The sequence below is a fragment of the Siphateles boraxobius genome, unplaced genomic scaffold (genome assembly GCF_051911475.1).
Source record: "Siphateles boraxobius isolate OS27281-9 unplaced genomic scaffold, OSU_SipBor_1 130, whole genome shotgun sequence".
NCBI classification, from domain to species: domain Eukaryota; kingdom Metazoa; phylum Chordata; class Actinopteri; order Cypriniformes; family Leuciscidae; genus Siphateles; species Siphateles boraxobius.
The window spans coordinates 15,195,216-15,222,354 of NW_027508734.1; the positions used below are offsets into that span (position 1 = coordinate 15,195,216).

Consider the following 27,139-nt stretch of genomic DNA (forward strand, 5'->3'; position numbering starts at 1 on the left):
CAAAATATCTTCTATCAAATGCATACAGGTTTGGAACAACTTGAGGGTGAGTAAATGATGACAACATTTTCCTTTTTGGGTGAACTATCCTTTTAATATACACCATTGTTAAAGAGTTGGTTTAAAGATGGTTAAAGATATAGATTTATAAACCATAATGTTGTAAATGTATTACTATTTAAATAACTGATTTCTACTTTAATATATCTTAACATTTAAATTAATATCTTATTTTATTCCTGTGATATCAAAGCTGAATGTTCAGCATCATTACGCCAATCACCAGTCACATGATCCTTCAGAAATCATTCTAATATGCTGATTTGCTGCTCAAGAAACATTTCTTATTATCAAACAATACAGAATTATTAGATGGATAGAGATCAAAAGAATAGCATTTATTTGAAAATTTATTTCATTCATCAGAAGGTAAAAGTCTCAACTGTCACTTTTGATCAATTCAATGCATCCTGACTGAATAATATAATTTGTTTCTAAAATAAATCTAAAAGGTGTGAAATGGAATGGGTAGCCTACATTATATGCGTTCTAACCAGACATTTTTAAATACAGTTGCAGTTCTTCAAATGGTTTTGAAATGATTATTTTTTTTAAAATGTTCCACGTAGTCTCTCAAATAATATGAGGTCATTAAACGGATTTTATAATTAATTATACAATAATAAAAAATAAAAAAATGAACCAAGACGTTGGGTGGCGCTATTGACCCCTAAACAGATCACTTTATTTGAGGAAGGAGACAGTTCTTGAATTAAAACCCCTCAGCAATGTATCGGTATCGGTACACGAACAGACCCCCTTCCCAGTTAAACTTTATCCCACGTGAAAGGTCTGTGTGACTGGGCTGAAGAAGAGTGAGGACATAGGTGAGGAAGCTGTGAGATGTTTTTGCCGGGTAAAGTGTGACGCACCAGTTGACGGCACTGGCAGACAGCTGGGAAAGATTACGTCGGCATTGCTTAACCGAGGCACTTTAAAATCCAGATCACAAGACTTGGCGCCTTAAAGTACTACGCTAAGAATCCAAGAGGTATGTATCAGAAATGTTTTTGTCCGGATCCAGCCAACTGAATCATTTAGACTCAATTGGAAAGTTAGAAAACTAACTTTAGCTAGACAATAACTTTATTCTACAGCTGCTGTAAAGCCAAAACAATCTATGTTACTTTAATTTCCTATTATCACTGTAACGTGGCTTTGAAATAATCTATATTGTTAAAATTGCTATATAAATGAAGGTGAGTTGACTTGCCTAGACTGATTGAATCATTCAAAAGAACACATTAGCGTCGATTTAAAAGTAAAGTGACAGATAACGAAGACAATTGACAGCTGTGTTTAGATGAGGTAATGTTAAGTTAAAACTTCGGAGGCAAAACTCTTATCAGCTACTTGAACTGAGGACTTCATTAACTGGGTCACTTTATTGATCTAGCTCCTCAATAATGGACAAATTATCTGATGACGTTTCAACACGGTCTTTAAATCAGCATTGTTTTGCTTAGAGTTTAAAAGGAGCTGACAACTCAAAAGCCCTCAGACGGTCGGTGATGCTGCAAGTTATTTTGGGGAATTGCGTGCGTTTGTATCAGTTGGTTTGTAAAGCGTTTGCTGAGAAAGAGAAAGGAAGTGGTAGAGAACTTTGAACCCGGACCGAGTTTCACTATCATCATCTTTCAGAGGAGTCCCGTCACTAGTAGGATTAGAAACGGAGAATCGATTCCATTAAAAATACTAGAGCCGCGTGTTTTTCTTTTCTGCTCCTTGAACAGTTATTTAATCAGTTCTCTAATGTTTAAAATTGCCTGACAGTTTTTTCTGCACTCTTATTTTAGGCTACGTAATTCTTACACTGACACCGCTATTGGCTCTACTAGTGCAGATCGATTCACTAATGAATGGCTGTTAACAGCCGGTTCTTTTTAAAGGGTTAGTTCGCTCAAAAATGAAAATTCTGTCATCATTTAACTTACGGTACACACCCTCAAGTTGTTCTAAAGCTATATGAATTTCTTTCTTCTGTTGAACAAAAAAATATATATTTTGAAGAAAATGAGTAATCAAACTATTGATGTGAAGTCAATGGGGCCCATCGTCTATTTAGTTACCGACATTCTTCAAAATATCTTCTTTTGTGTTCAGCAGAAGAAAGAAATGTATATGGTCTCGGAACAACTTGAGGGTGAGTAAATCATGACACAATTTTCATTTTTGTGTGAACTGTCCCTTTAAGAGAATCAGAAACATACAGCTGTGGCCAAAAGTTTTGGCAGCGAGCCAGTGACATACATTTGCTGTTTTGCAAAGTTTGCTGCTTCATTTGTGGTGTTGATTCACATTGTTTCTAGAATATTGTGCAGAGGGATCAGGAGGATTTTAAATAATTGCAAAAAAAAATCCACTGTTTTTTGTCAGCATGTGAGAAAGTGTGTAAAGTACTAGTCAAGTAAACTCATTCTATCATCAGAACTGAATTTTAAGAGCAGATTGTTATAAAAGAAGGGAAGAAGTGCTTCCAATCCTTGTGTTCTAGTGTTAGCTGTGATTCCCTCCAAAGATGTGCAGCCATCATAGTTGCATCAGAATAGCCTCACATGCACCTCAAAGAACGATTTACCGGATCATCAAAAACTTCTAGGAGAGAGGTTCAACTCCACTGAAGAATGCTTCAGGACGTCTTAGAGTGTCCAGCAAGCGCCAGGACCATCTCCTCTTGAGGAGTTGGCTATGGAATCGTGTCACCACCATTGCAGAGCTCACTCGACTCAATATTGGCAGAAGGTGGGTGTGAGTGAATCTGCATGCACAGTGAGGCCAAGACTTTTGGACAACGGGCTGGTGTCAAGAAGGGCAGCAAAGAAGCCACTTCTATACAAGAAAAACATAAATGAAATTTTGCAGCAAGTAAGGATTGGGTTGCCGAAGACTGGTGCAAAGTTATTTTCCTTGATGAAGCCCTCTTCAGATTGTTTGGAACATCTGGAAATTGGATTGCCCTGGAGAAGAAAAGGTCCCCAAGACCGACCTTCCGTGTGTGTGTGTTAAAAGACTCTAAATCTTATAAAATGCCTATCATTGTTTTACAGTATACCATAGAAAGGTTAAAAAAATAATCTAAAAATATTGAAACTGTAAACTTTGCAAAACACAATATTTTTGTCACAGCCAAAACTTTTGGCCATAGCTGTACCAGTGTAGCCTGCCGTTTCCTGAACAAATTACTATATAAATAATAAATCCAGTTCTTTTTAGTGAATCAGAAACATACAGTAAGACCAGCTTTACGATTTCTGAACACCTTGTGTAAGTCAATACCTTTTAGTATATCAACGTTAAGCATTCATTAACAACATTATCAATGACATTAAGCAGTTAAATTGTTTCTGGTTTATTCCTGATTTGTCATATCTGCTCTGCAGACAGCGTTATAATTTCGCAACAGGCTTCTGAGGATGATAAATTCAATAAGGAGGACTTTTTTTGTGCACTCACTCTTCTATGACCTTAAGTTCTCTCTTCTCTGACAGGGGGATGATGGACAACGGAGGATTTTGCAATGATCATTATCACAATTCAAGCAGTGATGATGAGCTGGTGGACATTTCAGATGTTACAATGGACTTCAATGAGGATGTCCCGCCTCTGGACCGAGATTACACAACAGGTACACAGGCACGACATACTGTATGTTGACATTAACCTTTTTTGGATGCAGTGTAGGTTTTTTTTATAAGCTTTTATCAAATAACTTTACGGTTTTGCAAGATTAACGAGTTTGTTTTTAGTTATTAAGCTTTCGTTACAAACATTTGAGAATTAAAGAATACTTTTACAGTTTGAATGTCATATCATATACATGGCCGTACGCACAGTTTCAGAAATACTAAGGCCCCCATAACGGACGGAATGTGTGTGTGTGTGGGGGGCTGGGAATTGAGTTTTTTTTTTCAATGAATTGATTCCCTTGGTCTACATATGTGCATTCTAAGAAATCTTGAGGGCAAAGATTGGATAACATTAGCTTTAAAACCACATCCGGCTTTTTCATTTTCGCTTGTGTCAGTAAACAAATTGTCATGAACATTTTAATGAATATATTTTTTTTGTTCTAATAAAACTTTTCATTGGTAAATAATAACAGGATGATAATAAAATTTTAATTATTAGCTGAAGTATCCTTTTAAAGTTTGAGGACAGACCAGCAGTGGACATATCAGTATATTAAGGATGCAGACATTTAATGGGGTCATGTGAAAAATTAAAGGAATAAAGGAGGAGACGTGTATATATTTATTTAAAAAAAAAAACTTAAAGAACTAGAATTTATTGTGAAGTAATGCATTTGATATATTTGTATTTAATATATATTGGCTAAATGTCTGTCCTGACCACATCCTGTAAATACATTTGTCAAAGCCACACGTTTTACCATATTCTAGTTTAGGTCTGAGGGTTAAAAGTGAATGTACCAAAAGGCTATCAGTAAAGTGTAAACAAGTTGATTAAATACATTCACAATTTGTACATATTCATTGTTAATCTTATGCTATCATTGCTATTATGCTATATACCTCAATGGTTGGTACTGCCATGATCATATACTACTGTTGTTTTAGTCTTTTAGTCACGTCACTGTGGTGGGACCAGATCACTCTGTTCTCTGTCTGCACAGATACAGATGATGCTGTGCGTGATGTTACAAACAGACTCTTTCCAGACCAGGAACTTCCTCTTTTAATGTGTGCATTTCACAATCTATTCTTTCTTCCTCATTTCACTGTACCTTCCAGTCTTATACTCTTACTGTTATATTGAACTGTTTTATATTGTTTTCTAGAAAAGTACAACCTGAAAAACAATTTAATTCTATATTATTTAGTCTTTGAAGCAAAGACTAAGCTTCAGGATAGGGTTGCACCAGCCGTTCGTAAGTTCTTTCTTAAATTGGAACGTAAAGCCCACACTAGAGGCTTAGTTACTACTAGCTAGTTTGTTACTAACTCTGTACTTTATTTCGTTGCACCTTTTGGTCATGAGATTCTAACTTTTGCCTCACTTAACTAACAGTAAAAATAAGTTTCCATTAAATAAGACAGTTAATCATGAATAACATTTTTATGTGTTTATATGTGTTTTTATATGTAAATAACATTCAGAAACTGTATTTGAAACAAAATTAAGAAGGATAAACAAGTGATGATACAAAAAAAACATAAGAAATAATATTTATTGATTATGACTGATTTTATTTGACATGCACAACACAGAGCGATGAGACAGTGGCGCGCTGTAGGACGGGTTTGTGTTGATGAGCCGCTAACAAAGTAATCTACTCACATAATGTTCTCCTTCTTAAAATGTAAGCGAGTGTAAATGTCAGCATTATCATATATGTCTAAAGAATTAAAGTCTGTCCGGTAAAAGAGGATCTTATTGATGAAGTTCAGTCAGTCAGTCTGATATTTTATTCCAACCGTTACTCCTGATCGGAGGCTTCCGTAAATATTTAGTTTATACATAGAGTTACGCTTCAACTAAGTGTAATGGTGCAACGCAAAAATATTTAGTTGTGTGTAAGTTGTATCTTAGTGCCCGTTTACGTCAAAACTAGGTTAAGTTGCAACTTACTTGCTGGTGCAAACGGCCCCTGGACCCTAAAGCAGGGGTTTTCAGTGTTATTGATGCCACCAACCCCAAATATGATCATCCTTTTGTGTGTGACCCCGTCCTAAAGTTTAAAAGGGATACACCTTTTATAAACACCCAATTGAAACACTGAAAAATGTATATTATAAATTAGTTTTTATTTAGTCACATTATTGTATTTTTCTACTCTATAGTTATGAACTGTTAAATATATTATTTAATTTTAAACTATTTTTTTCATTTGTTTCATTATATTATTTTTCATTGTATTATTCAATTTAATTATTTAGTTTAAAATTTGAAAATGAAGAAATTATAACAGCCATAAATATTATTCTAATCTTACAGCTGTAATGTAAATAAAATTATTGTGTTTTTTATTTAAAAATTTGAAAATGAAGAAATTAAAACAGCCATAAATATTAGGATTCTAATCTTACAGCTGTAATGTAAAATAACAATAATAATAATTTTACAGTGAAATATTACTGTAATTATATTTCTTATTTTGCTTTTATTTAGTAATTTTTATTTTATTAGTTAGTAGTAGTAATAATATTATTTCATAGACATAGAATTTAAGTTTTGGCAGAACTACAAGCAAGAGCAGCAAAGCCTGTATTTTTTTTTTTTTTTTTGCTGAAACTCTCTTAAAGTCGTATTTTAAATCATAATCACAACTTTTATTAGAAAAATTAGAATAAGATTTTTCCCTCATATGTTTGTGGTACTAGTATTATATTAGTGTAATGTTTTGTGTGGTTGTTCAGACTAATTTAAGTTTAGCGTGAAGGCTTCAATGATTTTTTAATCCTTAAGAAAACAATGGCAAAACACTAATGAAGGAGACTTGTGTGTTTCAGCTTAGTTTTCAGTGGTGCACTGAGAGATAAAGAGAAGATAAAATGAAGGAGATTTGCAGAGATCAAAGATATTGAAGATAAAAGTATTTTAGAGAGTTTAGCTCATGGACACAGAATCAAACCCGGTCAGATCAATTCTGAGGTTTACTGCTTGTATGATTTGGCAGTCATGCCTCACTTTGACAGGAAGGAAATGTAGTTACAGCCATCGTATGCATTTTACCACTCGTTGAAGACTGATGCTATCATATTTATATTCAGTGGGATTGTTAAAGACATCAGCAGCATTCACATAATTTCATTGCTTGAACGATTTGGATCGAGGGAGTCACCAGAGAATTAAGCGAAAGTGGAAACTAAAAGGAAGTAGATTGAGAGTTTATTTTAGTTTGTGCTGCTGTTGTTCATGGTATTCTCTTTATTTTGGTTTTTTCAGTCTTTACTCTTTCTATAAATTTTTGTTTTGTTCTTTTGGATCATCAGTAAATGACTGCATGTGAGATCACAGTTAAATGACAACACACACAGACTCATTTTACAGAGCTGCTGGTTTCTCTTAAACCCCCATCTCTTTTCCAGCAAGACTCAAATTACAGTCAACACTTCTCCTTTAACTTTATTTTCCTGTGGTGCTTTGGTTAGATTAGATTAAAAAAAATTATTTAGAGTGCTAAAACTTCCTGTTTAATTGAAAAAGTTTTAGACTTGCATTCAAACTTTTGTCCTCACAGAGTTCCACTGTTGATCTTTAAATTTTTTTCTTCTTTTTGAGGAGAAACAAAAACATCTGTAGTCAGTAGTCATTTACTAAGAGCTTAGTCTGCACTGCCATTATTTTTGCTGATATATACAATAATTCGGGGTTGCTAAGTTTGAAAAAAAAACACTTTTATTTCAATATAATTTAAAATGTAATTTATTCTTGTAAAGGCAAAGCTGAATTTTCAGCATCATTACTACTGTCTTCAGTGTCACATGATCCTCCAGAAATCATTCTAATATGCTGATTTGGTGTTTAATAAACATTTCTTATTATTATCAATTTTAAAATCACTGCTTAATATTTTTGTGTAAACGGACATATTTCAGTATTCTTTGATTGAAAAGAGGTTTGAAATATACATTTTTTTAAATAATTTTTTATAACAATATACAAATCTTCAAAGGAATGACTTCATTTTTGGTTTGTTCCTCTTGCAAAACAAAAATATGACAAAAAATTATAGCTTTGTGTTTTTTGGAGCCAAAGTCTCCATTCCCTTGCATTGTATGGAAAAGAGCAGCTTAGACATTTTTTGAAATATTTTCACAATATTTTCAATGACCTATTGCAATGAACTATTCCTTTTATTTATTTTTTATTTTGCTCAGACAAATATTCTGACTGCACAAACTGGTCCTATTATTTAGCATGAAATGCGGCCTTATAGCCAGCAGCATTACTGTCCTGTGTGTCAGATGTTGAAAATATGAAAAATGCGGTTGTCCTGTCAGACGCCTTTTGTTTCAAGTTTAACCTGAATCTTTTAGGTTGTATCACACATTGGTTTTAAACCAGTATGAAGGCCTGGGCTGTGTTCCAGTCCACTTTTAGACATGCACTTGCGAACATCCCTAAGCACTTCCCCTCAGGGAATCCCTGCTGCCATTTTGAAGTGCGTTCCACTTCGTGAAGTGGACGAGGGAAGTTTATATGGACAGACCCTCGTTCCCTCGATTTTGACCGAGGGAGCGAGTCTACTTCATATGTACACTTCAGGCATATCCATATACCACAATGCAACACGATTGTGACGTCACCACAGATCTCGTCTAATCGCCACCACCAAAAACAACTCTATAATATATTAATTAGAATTTTTTTTATATAAAACAACCCAAACACACCTGTATACATTTGGATGCTGCATTAAACAAATTCTTAAAGGGAAAAAAATTGTAAATAATAAATCAACTCCATAGCTGATTCCAAGTGATCAAGGGCTTAGGACGTTCCAGTTCAGCCCATTGCAGTTTCTGCCAGTAGTGGGCACTCGTGCAACGTAAGCAATGACGCACATCCGAGTGAACGAGACGGAGGGAAGTTGGCAAGTGAAGGGCATGTCAATTTTGGACTGGAATGCAGCCCTGGTGTCTCTCGCTCTACATCTGTTGAACCAGCTAAACCAGTTTGATCTGAAACATTTGTTCAGTTCATTGTCATTTGACTTATTTGCATACTGACGTTAGATGGTAGCCAAAATGGCCTGGTCACCGTTTTTCAAAAGCATAGTGAGCTAAGTTGATCATAGAGACCATTGGTGCTAATGCTTCTACAATCTGGTTTTATGAAACGCAGCCTTGTCCATTTATTTCCTGTCTAATCTGTACAAAAGTGATTTTACAGTATTGACGCTAAATGTAGTGTTCCATTACATGTCTCCTAGTTCTTGGAATAAGATAATTTACTAAATTTACTAAAGTTTGTGCTCTGGAGGTTAGTCATTGTTTTTTTAAGTAAACACGTTAAAAGTAAAATAAAAGTGCTTTATGTACTGTGTAAACATATGTAACAGTGACTTGTATCCTGTCCTAACTGGCTTGTATTTTGACTTGACTTCATCCACTGTTATTTTGTGGTCAGCATTTGAGGTCAACATCAGCCCTTTTCTTTTTGTTAAGTCTTTCTGGGTCATTCAAAGTGCGATAGGCAGCGATATTACACACGCTAACAGCTCTGATTGACAATGAAATGGTGAACTGGTTATCTGTAATTCCTCTCAGGCCACAATGGGAATTGTCCATCATTAATTGGCATTTTATTTGCATTCTGCTTTCACAATAGAAAAACAGAATAGGCATGCAGTCCTGCACGCAAAATACAGATTGTCTGCTGGTTTCCCATGAGTATTTTTGTTTTGTTTTGTTCCCGTAGGCCACAGTAAAGCAGATTGGAGACTAAACAACAGTCCTAAGCTCTTGGATCTACTGGATGACACCATTCCTGGCATTGGCACTTATGAGGACTTCAACACCATCGACTGGGTTAGGGAGAAGTCTAAAGACAGAGATCGGCATAGAGAGGTGAGCGGGGTTTCCACCTGGTTTTGAAACTCCACCCACAGTTCCTGCTCTAACATCTTGTGTTTCTTTCAGATCACCAATAAGAGTAAGCAGTCTACACTAGCCTTGCTCCTCAGCATCAGTGATGCCTTTTCTGGCTGGCTTCTAATGCTCCTCATTGGACTCATGTCAGGTCAGCCCACGTCTTGCCCACTTCCTGTTAATTTGCACGCTCTAATTCAGGGGTTTTCAAACTGTGGGTCGCGACCCATTTATGGGTCGCAGATTGGGAAGAGGTGGGTCGCGCAGTCACTATTGGCTGCAGCAAAATTTACGTTTCATGAATGACACACACATACAAACAGGTTGCACGATGCACCAACGTTAAATAGAAATCGCTATATTGCTTAGTGTGATTTTTGAATTTTAATTAGATAAATATGTCAGCATTGTGTTTCATTAAGCGTGCAGGATACAACTTGTTGTGATGAAAATTTTGCGTTGTTTGCATTCCCTCGCGTGCATTTTGCTACCTACCAATATAAGGAAAATATTTATGTAAAACGTATTTCACATGAACACACACGAGGACGAAAGTGTTTTCTGCGCTGAATAACGTGATGAGTTTAACAACACTTGCAGCATAAATATTAGTATTGAAATTCTAGGTCCTGGGCCTACTGTCAAATAAAATGATTTAGAAAATTAATGATTAATGGTTTTTCTTTCATATTAAACCTTTGGTTAAGATTAAGGTTACTTAATCTTTCATTTCTTTAAATTTGTTCTGCCATGTCTGGGTAATTTAGTTGAGGCAGCAGACAAGAACTACTCAGTATTCTTCACTTTATTTCAACAGCCATTAGGCTGCTATTTTAATTAATTTTTTTTTTGATAATGTACCATAAGATTGTATTGCAATTAAACTTATATGTCATTCATACTATGACAAGGAAAAAACTGCTCTAAAGAGATCTAACGCCTCCCACCCCACCCCACATTCATGCTTTAAAATTATTTTGGTGGGTCTTGAGATAGATTATTCTTGTCTAGGTGAGTCCTGGAATATAAAAGTTTGGGAAACCCTGCTCTATTGATCGCTCTAGATCAAGACAATATCAATCCGCTTCAGCTATGTGTATATTAGTCTGCATCAGGTCAGTAACTAGTTGGCATGTCTGTCTTTATGTAGGGTGACCAGACCCATTTTTCAGCTCTAATTTGAGTGTCCCGACCTATTATGAAAAAATCATGTTTTGTCCCGTATTTCTACTTTCCTAAATTGTTTTTGCTAGGTTATCATAAAAGCGAGTATAGCAGTCGTCTGTCACGAGTACAAAATTACCATCCAATCACAATTCGTTATCGATTAACTTGCAGTTAGTGAAGGCGGGATATTAGAGAGCACTGGAGAGAACGTCAGACGAGAAGACATCAAAGAAGTGTGTGTGTACATTTAACGAGGAGCTTCAAAAAGAGTTTATCAATTTATAATGCGCAGTAAGTTGTGAAAAAAAGAACTCAATGTGCTGTCGCGCTGAATAACACAAACCAGAAGCTCTCTCTCATTCAGCGCGCAATCCCGGATTCAGTTCTCTTTGTGCCTGTATGGTCAAATACAGACACATTTGTCAAAATGCCCATCATGTGGAGTACGTCACGTAAATACAGCTCTGTGAAAACCATATATGTGTCAGTATATTAGATCCAAGCATTCAGTCTTAAAGTGACAGCAGCCTAAAATACCTGTGTGTCATTTAATGTTAACCAAACAACAAAAGATGTTAAAAAAAGTATATATGTTTAATAAACTTACTGTATCTGAAAAACATAGTTTATTTAATTTGTAACTCTATTGTATTTGTCTTATTGTTTGTAATTTGCTTCTTTGTGGTTTTTTTATGTTACAAAGATAAAATAGCTAATTATATGATATATATCTTTATCATGAAATAAAATTTCTCATATCATGAAATATCTGGTCAACCTATCTTTAAAATGAGTAGTGTATCAAATTAATGAAAAAATAAAACATGCTCATGTGAATAGTTTTGTTGTTTGTTTCATGTTTGAGAATAGACATGACTTTCTTTTCTTCACTGGAATTCATCCACAACTTGAAATATTTTAAAACAATATTAATAAATACAATAAATACAACATTAAAGGGATAGTTCACCCAAAAATTAAAATTAACCCATGATTTACTCACCCTCAAGTCATAGGTGTATATGACATTCTTCTTTCAGTCGAATACAATCAGAGTTATATTAAAAAAATTCCTGGCTCTTCCAAACTTTATAATGGCAGTAAATGCCTGTTTCTGTTTTGAAGTCCATAAAAGCGCATCTACCCATCATAAAAGTGCTACACATGACTCCGGGGGGTTAATAAAGAATGTTATAGGGACTTGAGGATGGGGTTGTTTGCCTTGGGCCTGTAAGCAAATGCTTAAAACACCCTTTGCAACCCTAAAGCAATACTTTGGCAACTTCCCACAATACTCTAGCATCATGATTGCTAGTTTTCATGGGAAAAAACCACTCATATTCTATTTAAAAAATGTAAAAAGTAGCGATAATTCTTTATTGTGTGAAAATGCATTTGTTTGATATGTGACTTGAATGTCTTTTGTGTCCCATCTCTTCCCCTTACCAGGGGCCTTGGCTGGAGGTATAGACATTGCCGCGCATTGGATGACAGACCTTAAAGAGGGTGTTTGCCTAAACGGGTTCTGGTTTAATCATGAGGACTGTTGCTGGACATCCAATGAAACCACTTTCAATGAAAGAGACAGGTGTCCTCAGTGGAAAAGCTGGGCAGAGCTCATGGTTGGAGTCAATGAGGTGGGTTCCACATTCAACCCTCACGGAAGTGTTGCATGACAGAGATCCATGTTATCAGTGCACCATATTACTTATGTAATCCAAGGCTTGCAATTGCAACCATTTTGGTTGCATGTGCTCCTGAATTTTAACCTCAAAATATATTTGGGAGCATTTGTGCGAGTGCAAATAATTGTTGTGGTGCGACCTGTTTTCATTTCTTTCCAAAACGTATCCAACGTTACACAACCAATTAAACTTTCTCTTTACTCATTCTTAACTTAAATGCAGATTTTAGATTGGTTAATATTAGCCATCGATCATCCCTTTCCCCCTTTTTGCTCTGTTGTCATGTGACAGGGAGTTAACTAGCGCACAAAATGTAAAGAGCTGAAGAGAGAAGATGAAAAGAACACAGAGCTTTCTTTTGCAAGCCACATAAAGTTAAAGATAATGTAACTCCTGGAGTTGGTGAACGTGAATATGTGGTGAATGTGGATCCACCCCCGGAAAAGAAGGTTTACAGTTTTTGGAGAGTGGCTGAAAGACTTTGCTATGTAAATGGCTATGTAAAAGACTTCGGCTATGCTCCGCTATGTAAATAGCGGTGAGACAGAGGTTGCAGGTAACGCTGCATTCACCTCTGAATCCACACATTTTAAGCGTGAGAGCTTGATTAAACACCAGGAGAGTGCCAAGCACAAGAAATTCTGGGACAAGTCACAAGTGTGTGGCTAAGAATTCCGGATCGAGTTCAATTGTTGAAGCTTTTAATCGTCAGAACACTGCCGGCCTTTCCACTTGGTTGGCAGGGCTGAATGGGAAATTTAACACCGTCTACACCATCGCTAAAGAAGAGCTCACCTTCACTTAATTAACACCATGTTACAACTCATGGTGCTGCTTTTAAATAAAAGAAATCTGTTAATAATTTCAGGGTTTCTGCAGGTTTTGAAGTCTAAATTCGCTCTTACACAAAATGTGGCCTTAAAAGGTCTTCAATCAGAGCAGAAAGTTTTAAATTAATAATCATTGTATTAAATGTTGCATGCCTTGTGAAAATGAATATCTTTCTCAGTATTTTTGACCTGTTTTTCCAAATACAAATATCTAAACACCTTTAAATCAAGATGCATTTACTTCAGCCTATTGGCTGATATTTTATCTTGTTCTAATCATAAACTTGCTTCATTTTGATCAATTTGGCAATTTATGTAATTTTGCATCTCAAGTAAATGCATTTGATTTTTTAAAAATCTTTTGAAAATTGCACTTGAAAACAAGACAAAAATACAGAGTAAGAACAGCACTTTTTGCAGTGTGATCATACAGTAAAAAATATTCTAGTGTTTGAGAGCAGAGCGATTAAAGCAACTTTTTTCATTATATGAATTAAAAAGTAATGGAGATTAAACTGTGAAGTGTTGCTCATACAACAAATTGTGTTTATCCCTAGACATTTATATTTAGATGATATATTTATGTATTCCGTTTCCCTTCCATTTATTCCTTAAATTTTCTTTACTGGTCTTAAAAAGATATTTAAAAAGTCTTAAATTTACCTTTATAAAACCTGCAGAAACCCTGAATATATTAATTGTAGTTGTAGTGCTCCTAACTTTTTGAATTTGGGAGCACCAGTGCTGACAAGTAAAAAAGTGAATTTCAAGCCCTAGTAATCATTTCATCATCATGTTGTGGTTTACTGCTTTAAATCAAATGTATCATTCGTTGTTTTCACTCACACGAAAAATCACAAATGTTATTGTTTTAGTAGAATATCACATTGTTATTTACATCTACAGTAGTTGACAGATGAAAAACGGATGTGTACTTTTTTTTTTTTGTCTGATTATCAGAAGTCTTCTCAGTTTAGCAGAATCCAGGCATGTTTAGCTCAAAGATTTTCAAATGTATGACAGTGTTCTGCAAAGCCTAAATTAAATTAGTTGATTTCTGAACGGTAATGTATATCACCCTCTTGTGGTATGAAGACAAAGCTACAATGTAGAAATTTGAATAAATTACAGTAAAACTTTTTCATCTCGGATTAATTGTAATTTTAATTTAGTAATTTTTTTTACAAATACTGAATTGCAGTAACTTTTTTTTTTGTGGAATTTCCAATTTTTCAGTATCCATTCTATTGAGAATTGAAGGAATTATTTTAAAGAACTTTAAACCAACATTTCATGTAAATCTAGATTAAAGATATACATTTTTATTAGGGAGGGAGTTTCAAGCCTCAATTAGGAGGTCATATTCTCCTAAATCCCTCATTATTCATTTCATGATTATCAACTTCAGGATGTGAGTAAATGGCATGTAAGAATAAGCGTGGCCTCTAACTGTCCTGTAGGGGGTGACGGTGTATAAGACCCCATGATTTCAGCTTTGTCCTTTGTGTGTCCTGCAGGGGGCCAGTGCGTATGTGGTGAGTTATTTCATGTATGTGAGCTTGGCTCTTCTCTTCGCCTTCCTGGCAGTGACTCTGGTGAGAGCCTTCGCCCCTTACGCTTGCGGTTCAGGAATACCAGAGGTGAGAAGCTCCTCAGATGCTCACATATGATGAGCCATGTATCTTTTCACAAATTCAAGCTCATTCCACCTATAATGGAATTTTCCTTCAGCCATACAATCACAATTTCTTCAGGATTGGTCAAAATTTAGTTACTTTTGCAATTCTAGTGGTGCAGAAATTACAGACTTCAGCTTCACTTAGACTAAAAAGCACCTCCTTTTTCCTGTTTTATATTTCAAAATGTGAGTAGAGTGAACAGAGACAAACTATTTTTCTACAGTTTTCTGCACTGTTTTCAGATGTTCAAAATGTTTTCAGATGTTTCAGATGAGGCTTTCTGACATAAGTCACACGGTCTGTCTGAAAAAAAAACCCATGTTAGATGATTGCAGTTGTAATACTGCTCTAAATTCATGTGGAGGAGTTGTCAGACGAGATTTAAGGACCGTTTTAATGGCTGTTTTTAAAACGATCCATTAAGACATGTTCGTATGCCAAGAAAAACTGCTTAAGTGAATTATACTTGCTCCTCAACTCTTGTTCTGGAAAATAGCCAGTTTTTTGAGAATAATTTTGAATCCTTTATAACCTATCACTAATTCTTGCAGATTAAAACCATCCTGAGTGGCTTTATAATCCGTGGGTACCTGGGAAAGTGGACTTTGATCATAAAGACCATCACGCTGGTGCTGGCCGTATCTTCCGGCCTCAGTCTGGGGAAAGAGGGTCCACTGGTTCACGTAGCCTGCTGCTGCGCAAACATCCTATGCCATTTCTTCACCAAATACCGTCGAAATGAGGCTAAGAGACGAGAGGTGAGAGCAACTGGGGAGGGAGAGGAGGAATGGAGTGATGAAGTGATAAGGGAGAGGGGAGTGTGGGATAGACTGACAGAAAAGTATTTTGTGTCTTGGACCAAAACTTGTAATGTAATACATTGATTTAAGCCTCTTGGCTTGGTCTCTGTTAACTGATGTGCTGGAAGTTGCCAGTGCCAAATTGGTAATAGAAATCGTGAACAGACGAGGCTTTTTCTAGGCTGTCCTCCTGAATCACGTGATCAGGATTATATAATTGAATTGTATAATTCATTGGTCACATATTTAGGAAGGTGAATATGCTCTTTATTGTGCATTTTAGTTGGGGAATAGAAATGGAATGGATTTAAAATGAAGTAAATATTCATTGTGTGTGTGTATATCAGGTGTTGTCTGCAGCATCTGCAGTGGGAGTGTCCGTTGCGTTCGGTGCTCCTATTGGAGGGGTGCTTTTCAGTCTTGAGGAGGTAAGCGCTTTATATTTCTGCAGTCCTGCCATAAACAAAGAGATTCATTTATTTTTATAGTACTGTTTCTGATGCGTTTTTTTCCCATTTGGAAGGGTTATTATATAGTCAGCCAAAAAACACTCAAAATAAACCCAGACAGGCTGATCAGCGATTATTTTGAGGGGGTCATTTTATGATAATGATAGTGATAATGAGTGTTTAAAGGGGATTTCTCTGTGATTCAGTTTCCGTATATATCATTACGGTATCATTTTATTTGGCCAACAAAACATTTTCAGAAATGAATTATACTATAAAATAAAACTGTTTCACTGTTATTTATATGGTTAAAATACCGTGGTTAAAATAAAATAAATGTTTGTGACAAGAAAAAGTTAGAATTTCAGGTATTTTAAAACATGGATATATCTGAAATGTATTCTTGTCATTTGACTCTCTGGATGTAATTACATTTTTAATTCATTCTTGAAAGAAAGAGAAAAAAGTCATGCTATTGACACAGATATCTGATAAAAAAAATTAAATAAAAAAAAAGTGTTTTATGGGTGAAGCCCACCTGGTGGCAAAAAAATTACAGGTTTATATACGGTAAAAGAATAATGGGTACAAAAATAAAATAAAAATATTAAAAAAAGTAATGCCCAGAAATTTTAAATCTATAACTTTATCTCAAAATTCTGACTTTTTTTCTCGCAATTCCATGTTTCTATCTCATATCTCAGGAAAAAAAAAAATCCTCCGAATTGGGATTTACACTTGCAAGAAAAAAGTCAAAATTGTGAGATAAAAATTTCATAGGTTTAAATGTTATTGGTTTGAATATTATTTTATGCTTTAACTGTAGGGCTAATGTCCCCAATGAACTGCATAATGTGAATATTATGTATACCTATTATTTACATCAAATTAATGCTTTAATAGTAGATTGCAGGTTTCATCAGTCGAGTCTGTCCGTTTAATGGCTTGCAACCATAAATGTCTGCGTTCGGCTTCAAAGGGTGTCTTCGACGACAGTATTAAAAAAAAAAAGTCATCTTTATTCTCTGGATTTTGCACGTTTTCCTCCACTTGTTACCACTGTTTTCTGCCACCACAATGCGCGCGTAGCTACATATGACGTAACTGTGGTGTCTGCTCCCAACTGGTCTATTATTATCTATGTTGAAAACATCTGCTGAATGTTGTTCTAACACCTGACAGTGACAAATGTCTGTCTCATTGTGTTTTTCAGGTCAGCTACTACTTCCCTCTGAAGACTCTGTGGCGTTCGTTCTTCGCTGCTCTGGTTGCTGCATTCACCCTTCGCTCCATTAACCCCTTTGGCAACAGCCGTCTGGTCCTTTTCTATGTGGAGTTCCACACTCCCTGGCATTTTCTAGAACTCATACCTTTCATATTTCTGGGCATCTTTGGTGGCCTTTGGGGGGCTTTCTTCATTCGAGCTAACATCGCCTGGTGCCGTCTCCGAAAGAACACCTGCCTTGGGCACTACCCTGTCCTCGAGGTTCTGTTGGTCACCCTGATCACAGCGTTGCTAGCGTTCCCAAATGAGTACACTCGGATGAATGGCAGCCAACTGATCTCCGAGCTGTTCAATGACTGTAGTCTGCTGGACTCGTCGAGAATCTGCGACTACAGTGGAAGCAGAACAGGAAGTGCTAATGTTACTGTCGCTAACGGTCTGGCGGATCGTCCGGCGGGGCCAAAGCTCTATACGGCTATGTTGCTGCTCGCTCTTGCACTGCTCTTTAAGATGTTCATCACTGTGGCTACATTTGGCATGAAGGTAACAGACCTAGATGGTCCAAACTCAAGTCTCAGTTCAGTTCTGAGAGTAAACTGCTTAACGAGTAAATGGACTTTTTTTTTTGTTAACCCTTGTGTCAATTTAAAAAGTTACTCTGAGGCCCTTAGAGGACCAAAATGTCAGTGTCCAAAAACTTGATACAAATTTGAAGCTTTAGAGCAAAGACTTAAGTTTGGTCTCATTTTAAAGACCCTTAGCTGATTATTGTTAAAGTTTAAAAAAGAAAAAGTTTGTTGGTTTGTTTAAAAAAAAAATCTTTTTGAGCATTAATTTATATACAGTACATACATATTAATACATTTATTTATATGTATATTAATACATTTTTATATATATTTAATAAAACATGTTGAATTCAAAAACTGCTAGAATATCAAAGTTGTGAAAAAAAGTTGTTTCAAACATGAGGTTGAACAAAAAAAGAGCTTTCATTAAGATGTTGTTTGAACGCAGTACAAAACTTTTTGCATTAGATTCCAAATACACACACACACACACACACACGATTTGTTAGTACTGTATACTGTAAGTCTGTATAATGTTCCTGCAATTAAAAATTGCAGTTTAAATGGGTACATTTTTGTCCTTAAGGTCCTAAGTCTAACTATTTTGTGTACCTACCTAGTGTAAAATAGATTTTAAGTAAATGAGAAATAGTAAAATTCCAATATAAATACACACTTGTGCCAAAATGTATGCAGTTGGCATTAACACAGGCAAATGTTTTATATATATATATATTATATATAAAATTAATAATAATAAAAAACCCTGAAAAAGACACAAATGTCCTCAAGGATGCACAAGGGTCAAATGTTCCTTCATGAGTAAATTGCAGTTTTATTCCTCAACCGCCAAAAAGGGCCAAATTGTCTATACAATATAAAAATAGCCAAACACTTAAGCACCACAAATTTACCATGGTGCAGTTACAGTATAAATTTGGAAGTTTCCATAAAATAGAAAACCATAAAATTATCAGTTTTTTCTTTGTTTTTTTATCGATTAAACTCGATAAAAACCACAATAAAACCTAGAAGTTGTCAAATCACTGCTTGCATAACATGTAAGTTCTGCCATCTTTATTTATTTTGTCTTGCTCTTTGTTCCTCTCTAGGTGCCATCCGGTCTGTTCATCCCCAGTATGGCGGTGGGGGCTATAGCAGGCAGGCTTCTTGGTGTGGGCATGGAGCAGCTGGCCATCTACCACCATGACTGGAAAGTTTTCAGAGGCTGGTGCTCTCCTGGGGCGGACTGCATCACGCCGGGCCTGTACGCCATGGTGGGCGCAGCAGCCTGTCTGGGTGAGGGGTGATTTAGCTCCATCTCTGTGAAAAATTTACTGAAGATTCATTTTCCAGATTATTAATTTTGCACTTTGCAGTTACAACCAAATTGCCTTGTGCAGTCTTACATGCAGAAGCATTTCATGTTGGCTTTCAGGAACATGGCTTGACCTTGCTTAGTCATTGGCTTTGTCGCACTATTGATGAACTATTTCCTTTATACACCCTAATTATTGTTGCTTGCCAAGGCAATCTTCACTATAACTGTTGGTCATGTTAGTGGTTTATATCTGTATTAAAATGATTTTTTTTTTCTTCTCATTTGCCACTCTAGGTGGTGTGACCCGTATGACAGTCTCTCTTGTGGTCATTATGTTTGAGCTAACTGGAGGTTTAGAGTACATTGTGCCTCTCATGGCTGCTGCCATGACCAGCAAATGGGTTGCAGACGCTCTGGGTCGTGAGGGCATCTATGAGGCCCACATCCGTCTGAACGGTTACCCCTTCCTGGAAGCCAAAGAGGAATTCCGCCACAAGACTCTTGCCACGGATGTGATGCGACCACGGCGGAGTGGCCCAGCGCTGTCTGTGCTGACGCAGAGCGGAATGACTGTAGAGGAGGTGGAGAGACTCATCGTAGAAACCACCTACAGTGGCTTTCCTGTGGTGATCTCACATCAGTCTCAGAGATTGGTGGGCTTTGTGTTGAGGAGGGATCTGGTCATATCTTTAGGTGAGTATTTGTTTTTATCGGTGCTCCACACATTTACGCTATTTATTTATATACTGTACATAGTCGCGTTCAAAAGTTTGTGATCTGTAATATTTTTTTAAGTAATATTTTTATTCAACAAGGATCTATGAAATTGGTCAAAAGTGACAGTAAAGATTTTTTACATTGTTACAAAAACTGTTTTCACCATTGATAATAATAAGAAATGTTTCTTGAGCACCAAATCAGCATATTAGAATTTCTGAAGGATCATGTGACACTGAAGACTGGAGTAATGATGCTGAAAATGCAGCTTTGACATCACAGAAACAAATTGTTTAAAGGGATAGTTCACCCAAATATTTAAATTTTGTCATTAGCTACTCACCCTTGTGTCGTTCCAAACCCGTAAGACTTTCGTTCATCTTCGTAACACAAATTAAGATCTTTTTTTGTTGAAATGTGAGATCTTTCTGTCCCTCCATTGACTGCTACATAACTACCACACTTCAAAAAGTTCATAAAGAGATTGTAAAGCTAATCCATGTGAATTGAGTGGTTTATTCCACATCTTCTGAATTGACAGGATCGCTTTATATGACGAACAGATTAATTTTAGGCTTTTATTCACATATAAAAATTCATCAACTCTCATATCAGTTGTGGTAAACGGAAGCTCAAACATGTTTGCAAGACGTTCGCAGCGCGTTTGAGCTTCAGCAAGAACCAATGAGGTTTGTTCTTGCGTATAAAGGTTAGGCTTCTGTTTATGTTCGCTGATCAATGTTCAAATGTGAATAAAAGCCTAAATTGAATCTGTTCATCATATAAAGCGATCGTGTCTCTTCAGAAAATGTGGACTTAACTGCACAATTCACATGGAGTAGTTTTATAATCTCTTTTTAAAGCGTCAAAGGGGTAGTTGCGTAACTGTCAATGGAGGGACAGAAAGCTCTCAGATTTCATCAAAAAGATCTTCATTTATTTTCTTAAGATGAACAAAAGAGTTATGGGTTTGGAACAACATGAGGGTGAGTAATTACAGAATTTAGATTTTGGGTGAACTAACCCTTTTAAATAAATTTAAATGTAAAACAGAAATATTGTTAAATATCATTACAATTTAAAATGACTGTTTTTACTGTAATTTTTAATCAAATAAATGCAGCCTTGCTGAGTATAAAGAGAAAATTATTTTAGAAAATATAACAAAATCTACCCCAAACTTTTAAACGGTAGATTAAACAAATATTTGACATCAGTTTGACTGCTAGGAGTCTTGCAAACCTGCCGACTGACGCAACCAACCACAGTCTGAAAGCAGTTTTCGTATATTCAGAAATTTTGGGAGATCAAGTTGTGCCTGAGGATATCTCATCTACTTGCTACTAAGTGTCCCAAACCAAACTCTTGGATCTCTGTCAAAGAGTTGATAGCACAAAGATTTTGTCTGACTGGCGCCTTGTAAGTGCAACTTAGTTTCTTATCTGACTAATTAAAAACCTGTGTACCCTTTTTCCAAGACATTTTAGAGCAGCCAGCCAATTAGTTTGGATGCAGTGATTACAGCCAGTTTTTGTGTGCAATATGATTGTCCGTGGGCCGCATCAGACGTTTTGCTAATTGACCCTTGTTGTAACTGATGGATTAGTGTTGTTTTTTTAATAATTTTCCTGTTTTTTGCCTTTTTCCTGCTTAACTTTCACTCAATTATCTCAGAAAATTCACGTCGGCATCAGGAAGGTGTTGTCAGCGTGTCTGCCGTCCTGTTCAGTGAATGTGATCTGCCTGCGTCACCCAACGCTCCTCCTGCTGTCAAACTGCACAGCATCTTGGATCTTAGCCCCTTCACGGTCACTGTGCACACACCCATGGAAATCGTGGTGGACATCTTCCGCAAACTCGGCCTGCGGCAGTGCCTCGTCACTCAGAACGGGTTAGTCTGTGGGAATGGGTGACGTGTACAGCTGTGTGATCCATTTAAAGAAGTCGATGAGATATCCGTGTAGCAGTTATTTGTTTTCTCCCATGAGAAGCAGAATGAGGCTATAATTTTTTGTGGCATCTCATGCTAGATTCAACTGAACCAAGTTGAAATAAACAGCATTTTAGTGTTAATGTCTCATTTACAACTATATAAAAGCAAGTCAGATTGAAATATGTTAATCTCACCCTTAAAGTCACACATTCTAGAATCTAGTGCGCTTGAGCTACCTAACATTAAAGGCAACATCTGTGGCAGCAACACTATGAAACATTCTAAGATACATTTAACATTTGGCCAAACTTTGAGCATCACAGTCAGATAAGGCCTTTATGAATGCCTTAAGATGAGCCAAGCTGTAAAATCCTTTCAAAATGCTGGACAAGAGTTGAGAGAAATGTTGATAATGTTAATTAAATTGTATTACATACTGAAAAGTGTATATAGTTCAGTGGTTCTCAACCAGGGGGCCGTGGCCCACTAGAGGGCCTCAGCACACTTCCAGGGGGCCTCAAGTTTACTTCAAATTATTTAAAATCAGACCAAACAAGCTTTAATAAGCGTTTTTAATTTGTTCTCTCGACAACTAATTTTTATTTAAGAGGGCCCCCATGGTTTTGGAAAATCTGGATACATGAAACAATTGTGATTTATAGACCTGGAAAAGTCATTTATAGTCCTGGAAAAAATCTTATAATGATGGAAATTTGTATAATGAATGAATGAACACTTTCATAGTTATATCAAGCGTTTGGGTAGAAATTTCTGAGAAATAGCTGCGAGTGAAAAACTATCACAAATGACTAGAAAAGTAATTTGAATTAAAAAATGTAAACTCTGAAAACATTGTTATTGAAACATCTGGTATTATGGACTTAATAGCCTATTATTTTTATTATTACTTCTATTATTATTTTAATATACTACCAGTCCTGCTTTCTGTAAATACGTTTTTGAGCAGCTTTGTCATAATAGGAAATGGGTAAGATTAGCTTAAATGGGTTAGATTAGCTTAAAAATGGGCTAGATTAGCCTCACTCACTATTGGTAGAGTGAGGTGTTGTGCATTTCACATCAGTCATTTATTAGGTTCTGCCTCAGTTTGGATGCTGCCTTGGTGTGTTTTTGCAGAGTCAAAAGTTAGCTCACTAGGTTTGGGAACAGATCTGTTGTCGCCACGTTGCAGTTTAGACTGTTTATTAAAATATACTTTGTTTAAATGGGCTTCCCCTGCTGAGTCTTTGTTCCTCCCAAGATTTATTTTGCATTCACTACTACATAAATATCTTGGGGGGTTTTTCCTCACCACTTTCGCTCACTAACTGCTTTGAAACAATATGCATTGTGAATAGCACCCTACAATTAAATTAAACCAAGAAATACACTGCAAATATCTAATTTAGCACTGATTGAATAAAATGATCTCAGCACCACTGAGATGGGACATTTTCATCAGTCCAATTATCTGTATGTTTTTGTCTTATAAAAGGCCATATTGAGTGTCTGTTCTTTTGTTTCCACAAAGGTCCTTTCTTATAAGTTCGCTCCCTGACATGTTTGTTCAAAACAGCTGAAGCTGATTCTAGTTGCAGTTGTTTTGCCTTTTAAAGTGTGTGTGTGCGTGTGTTAATCAGCTCCTGATGTGAAGTAGATCAACGTGGCTGTTGGTCTTTCACAGTCCTTATGATCCACCCTTCAAGTCTATCTAGAACAATAAAAGGAAATGACATCATATAAAAAGAGAGTAGACTTGAAACACACATGCACACACTTAGTACACATGGCCTTGAAATTTTATGCAAACATAGTCTCTCTCATGCATATGCTAATTAGGACCATCTGTTCAATAATTTCCTGACTTGACAGATTAGTTATTTGTATGAACTAAAAACAAGAAAACTCTCTTTTCTGTTGCCCTTTTAGGCGTATGCTGGGAATCATCACTAAAAAAGATGTTCTTAAACACATGGCGCAGATGGCCAACAGAGACCCGGATTCTATCCTCTTCAACTGAAGACTCTCAGGACACAGTCCTGCACACACCCACATGCACAATGAATCATCCTGTGATGATGATGAGGATGATGATGATGATGATGATGATAATGGTGGTGGTTGGACTGTGTGTGTCACTGAGGTAGAGCTGTGTGAGATTGTCCTAAGGCAGCTTTTTGCTGCTCCAGAACTGGACATGTTCAGACAGGAGCTGTCCTTTAGCCTGTCCGGAGGCTACAGAAACATTAATGTGACAAATGCACACCTGTGCACACCTGTGAACCTCATTTCAGTCCTGAACTGAATGGTTGCCATTAGGACTTTCTGTTTGTGGACCAAATGCCCATCCTGCCAACACGTGTTTTCAAATTTGGGGCAACTTCTTTTCGAGCTTTTAATTCATTTATGGTGCTTTACTCTACCAAAAAAACAACTTAAACTAGCTTATGATGGTTGTTAGTCTCGGCCTGCTGTTTTTTTTTTTTTTGACATTTACAAGACCAGTAGTCGAGACCTTAACCAGCCAAGACCAGTAGTTTAAGCTATTTTTTAGCAGGGTTTTCATTCCATGGAGTGAGGTCTGACCTCGAAAGGAACTTCAGAAGGGTGAGAACATTCCTGAAATGATCTGGGAAATGTGCGTTGAGGTTGTCTTGTCAGAACCTGCATGCGTTGAATGATCCCTGTGGGAAGATGTGCCGTCTTTTGTAGAAATGCAGTGAGATTTGGTGTATCATGTTGAAAAGGCACACTTATTCTTCCTCCCTTATACATACTAACAAAATGCCCACAAGTAGTGCCTTTCCTCCATTAGTCACTCTGAATTAGTCACTTTGAAGATCACGTACCACTCTTTTAAAGTTTCAAATGTACGTTCAATTTCAACTGGAGGGAAGCTAGTTGATTTTACGACATAAGGTGTATAAAGGGATGGTTCACCCAAAAATTTTACGATTTTGTCATAATTTACTCAACCTTGTGACATTCTATACCTGTATGACTCTCTTCTCTGGAACATAAGACATTACATCATACAGTCAGTCAATGGCAACAAAAACTTTTAAACTTCACCAAAATTCTTCAAAATACCTTCTTTTTGTGACCCACAGAAGAAAGTAAGTGGTACAGATTTGGAACAACACAAGTGTGAGTAAATGATGAGAATTCTCATTTTTGAGTCAACTAGGCTTTCAATACTTCCCATTGGTAGAAGTGCCTGATTCTCCCTCCGTCTTTCTGTTTCAGGATCTCTCACTCTCTTTCTTACTCCCGACAAGCAATTCACCCTTACCATTGCAGGCTTAAGTTTTCCAAAAAAGTTTGTAGTGGCTGCCAAACAACCAATTTTCACTCAGCCTCAGACATAAATCAAGGTGCAATTCCCGCTCTGCACCACCAGGAGGCACTCACAATCTCACCGATTGTTCCTTCTGGATATTGTGCACCATCTGATTGACTGTTGGCCCGGTTCGCTCACTGGGTGTGTTGCGGCATTCTCTCATGTCATTACCTCCGGGACTCTACGTTCCCCCAACTTCTTTATGCTCATATTGAGCACCTGGACCCTTACATACAGTCTTTGGAGATGTGAATCCACTCCTCCGTCCGTCATCCTCACGTTCTTTCCCATGCAACCACACTGTCGTCCTCAGACAACCTCAGCAAAGCATCTCTCGGCACCTCCCTTGTTTGGCTGTGAGGATCTGATCATGACATAACGAGATCCTCCCTGTCACGAAAGGACTAAACTCATACTATAGTCCTCTTCCTAGGCATACTCGCTCGACTTTCTTCTCGGTGCATTTGAAAACCTCCACCCTCCAGTTCAATACATGTTATTTCCCCCCTGCATTGGCATTTGGGTTTTTATGGCCTATTAAAGTTATTGGACTATTTTCATGCCTGTTCTAAACTCTCTCTTTCCCTGCAAGCCGTAATTCCCGGGAGTTTGATTCGGGGCATGGAGGTCGGGGAGGGCTATTGTTCCCATTCGCTCCTGCTTGTCTGGGCTCCCGGTCGCCAGGATGTCCCCCGACCGCTTCCCTCAAGCACGGTCACGCAGCCCCGACCGCCATCCACTCTTAGAAAGACAATTTCCGGTCCAGTCTTTAAACAACGGGCGATTCTGCAATGTTATAATAGAGCGGGAGGGAAAAATAAATTCTTGAGCTCTGATTACTGAAAGAAAAGGTGTGTGTGTGTGTGTGTGTATTTGTGTGGGGGGCTGTAGCGGTGTTGGAAAGAGAGATTATGCCTTTCTTTTTTGCCTCCCTAGGAAAACATGGGAATATGGGAGGAGGGAGAGGAGAAAAGGTTAATTAAACAGTGTTCACTGGTCAGTGCAAGGATCGTTTCACAAAGGTCTCCTCTGTGTCACACGAGGGGTTATTTGAGGGACTTGGCACGAAGGACTTCCACTCATTCCTGCAATCCGGGTGGGTACTGAGCCTCTTTGCGCTGTAACCCAACACTCAATTGGTGCAAATGGAGCCGGGCCAGGACCGGGACCAAATGAAATGTTTTAATGTAAAACAGGACCCCCTATGTTCTTATCTACAGAACGTGGTCTTTAACTAAGTCAGGAAGGCAAACAAGCAGCAAGTAAACAGTTGTTTAGCTTGCGTCTACTTGAGAATGTGTCTGTCTTTTTCTACGCAAATAGGTTAGGGCCGAGGACAAATGCTAAACCTGAGTAAACTGCTTTTACAGGCGTCAGTGAGCATGTTTACGATGTATATCCGAAGAAACCTGTGATTTTTCTCGCCAAAAAGGCAATACGGTCATTACCAAATTGTTTGGAAGGAAAAGAATTATGCATGATTTATTCCAAAGCACGCCTCCAAGATGATGTATTTGTCTTTTTATTGATGTTAACTTTGATATGTATTTATTTTCCACAACAAACATTCTGTTGCAGTATTTGTATGTGACTGTGATTTATATCATATTGTTAAATGTTAACTTTTGTCCATTTGAGTAAATCTGAATAATGCATTCCATGCAGACTACATTCATTCCGGAGGTCAAAGAGCAAGTGTTTCTGCTTCAGCTATGTAAAGAAATCGCTTGTGGCCTAAAATTTTTTTTGGTTTATTTTACATAATCAAAGACTCCAAGCTTTTTTTATTGCCTAAAATCCCAAATTTCTC

The 27,139-nt window shown here is 36.9% G+C and overlaps 1 protein-coding gene across 1 annotated transcript; it reads left to right on the forward strand.

The window, feature by feature from the left end:
- The first annotated feature begins 734 nt into the window (after positions 1-734).
- On the forward strand, positions 735-26,989 carry clcn5b (chloride channel, voltage-sensitive 5b). The gene is made up of 13 exons (XM_077227961.1): positions 735-1,051; positions 3,549-3,685; positions 9,445-9,593; positions 9,666-9,765; positions 12,231-12,418; positions 14,814-14,936; positions 15,527-15,733; positions 16,123-16,203; positions 17,438-17,992; positions 19,131-19,317; positions 19,634-20,032; positions 21,731-21,947; positions 23,919-26,989. The coding sequence occupies exons 2-13, from the start codon at positions 3,553-3,555 to the stop codon at positions 24,007-24,009; spliced, it is 2,430 nt and encodes an 809-aa protein (XP_077084076.1). The 5' UTR covers positions 735-1,051; positions 3,549-3,552; the 3' UTR covers positions 24,010-26,989.
- The last annotated feature ends 150 nt before the right edge of the window (positions 26,990-27,139 follow it).

Coding starts and splice junctions, on each gene's coding strand:
- clcn5b (XM_077227961.1), top strand. CDS start 3,553: ATGATGGACAACGGAGGATTTTGCAATGATCATTATCACAATTCAAGC. Junction 16,204..17,437: donor TGCTTTTCAGTCTTGAGGAG/GTAAGCGCTTTA, acceptor TGTGTTTTTCAG/GTCAGCTACTACTTCCCTCT. Junction 20,033..21,730: donor GGATCTGGTCATATCTTTAG/GTGAGTATTTGT, acceptor CAATTATCTCAG/AAAATTCACGTCGGCATCAG.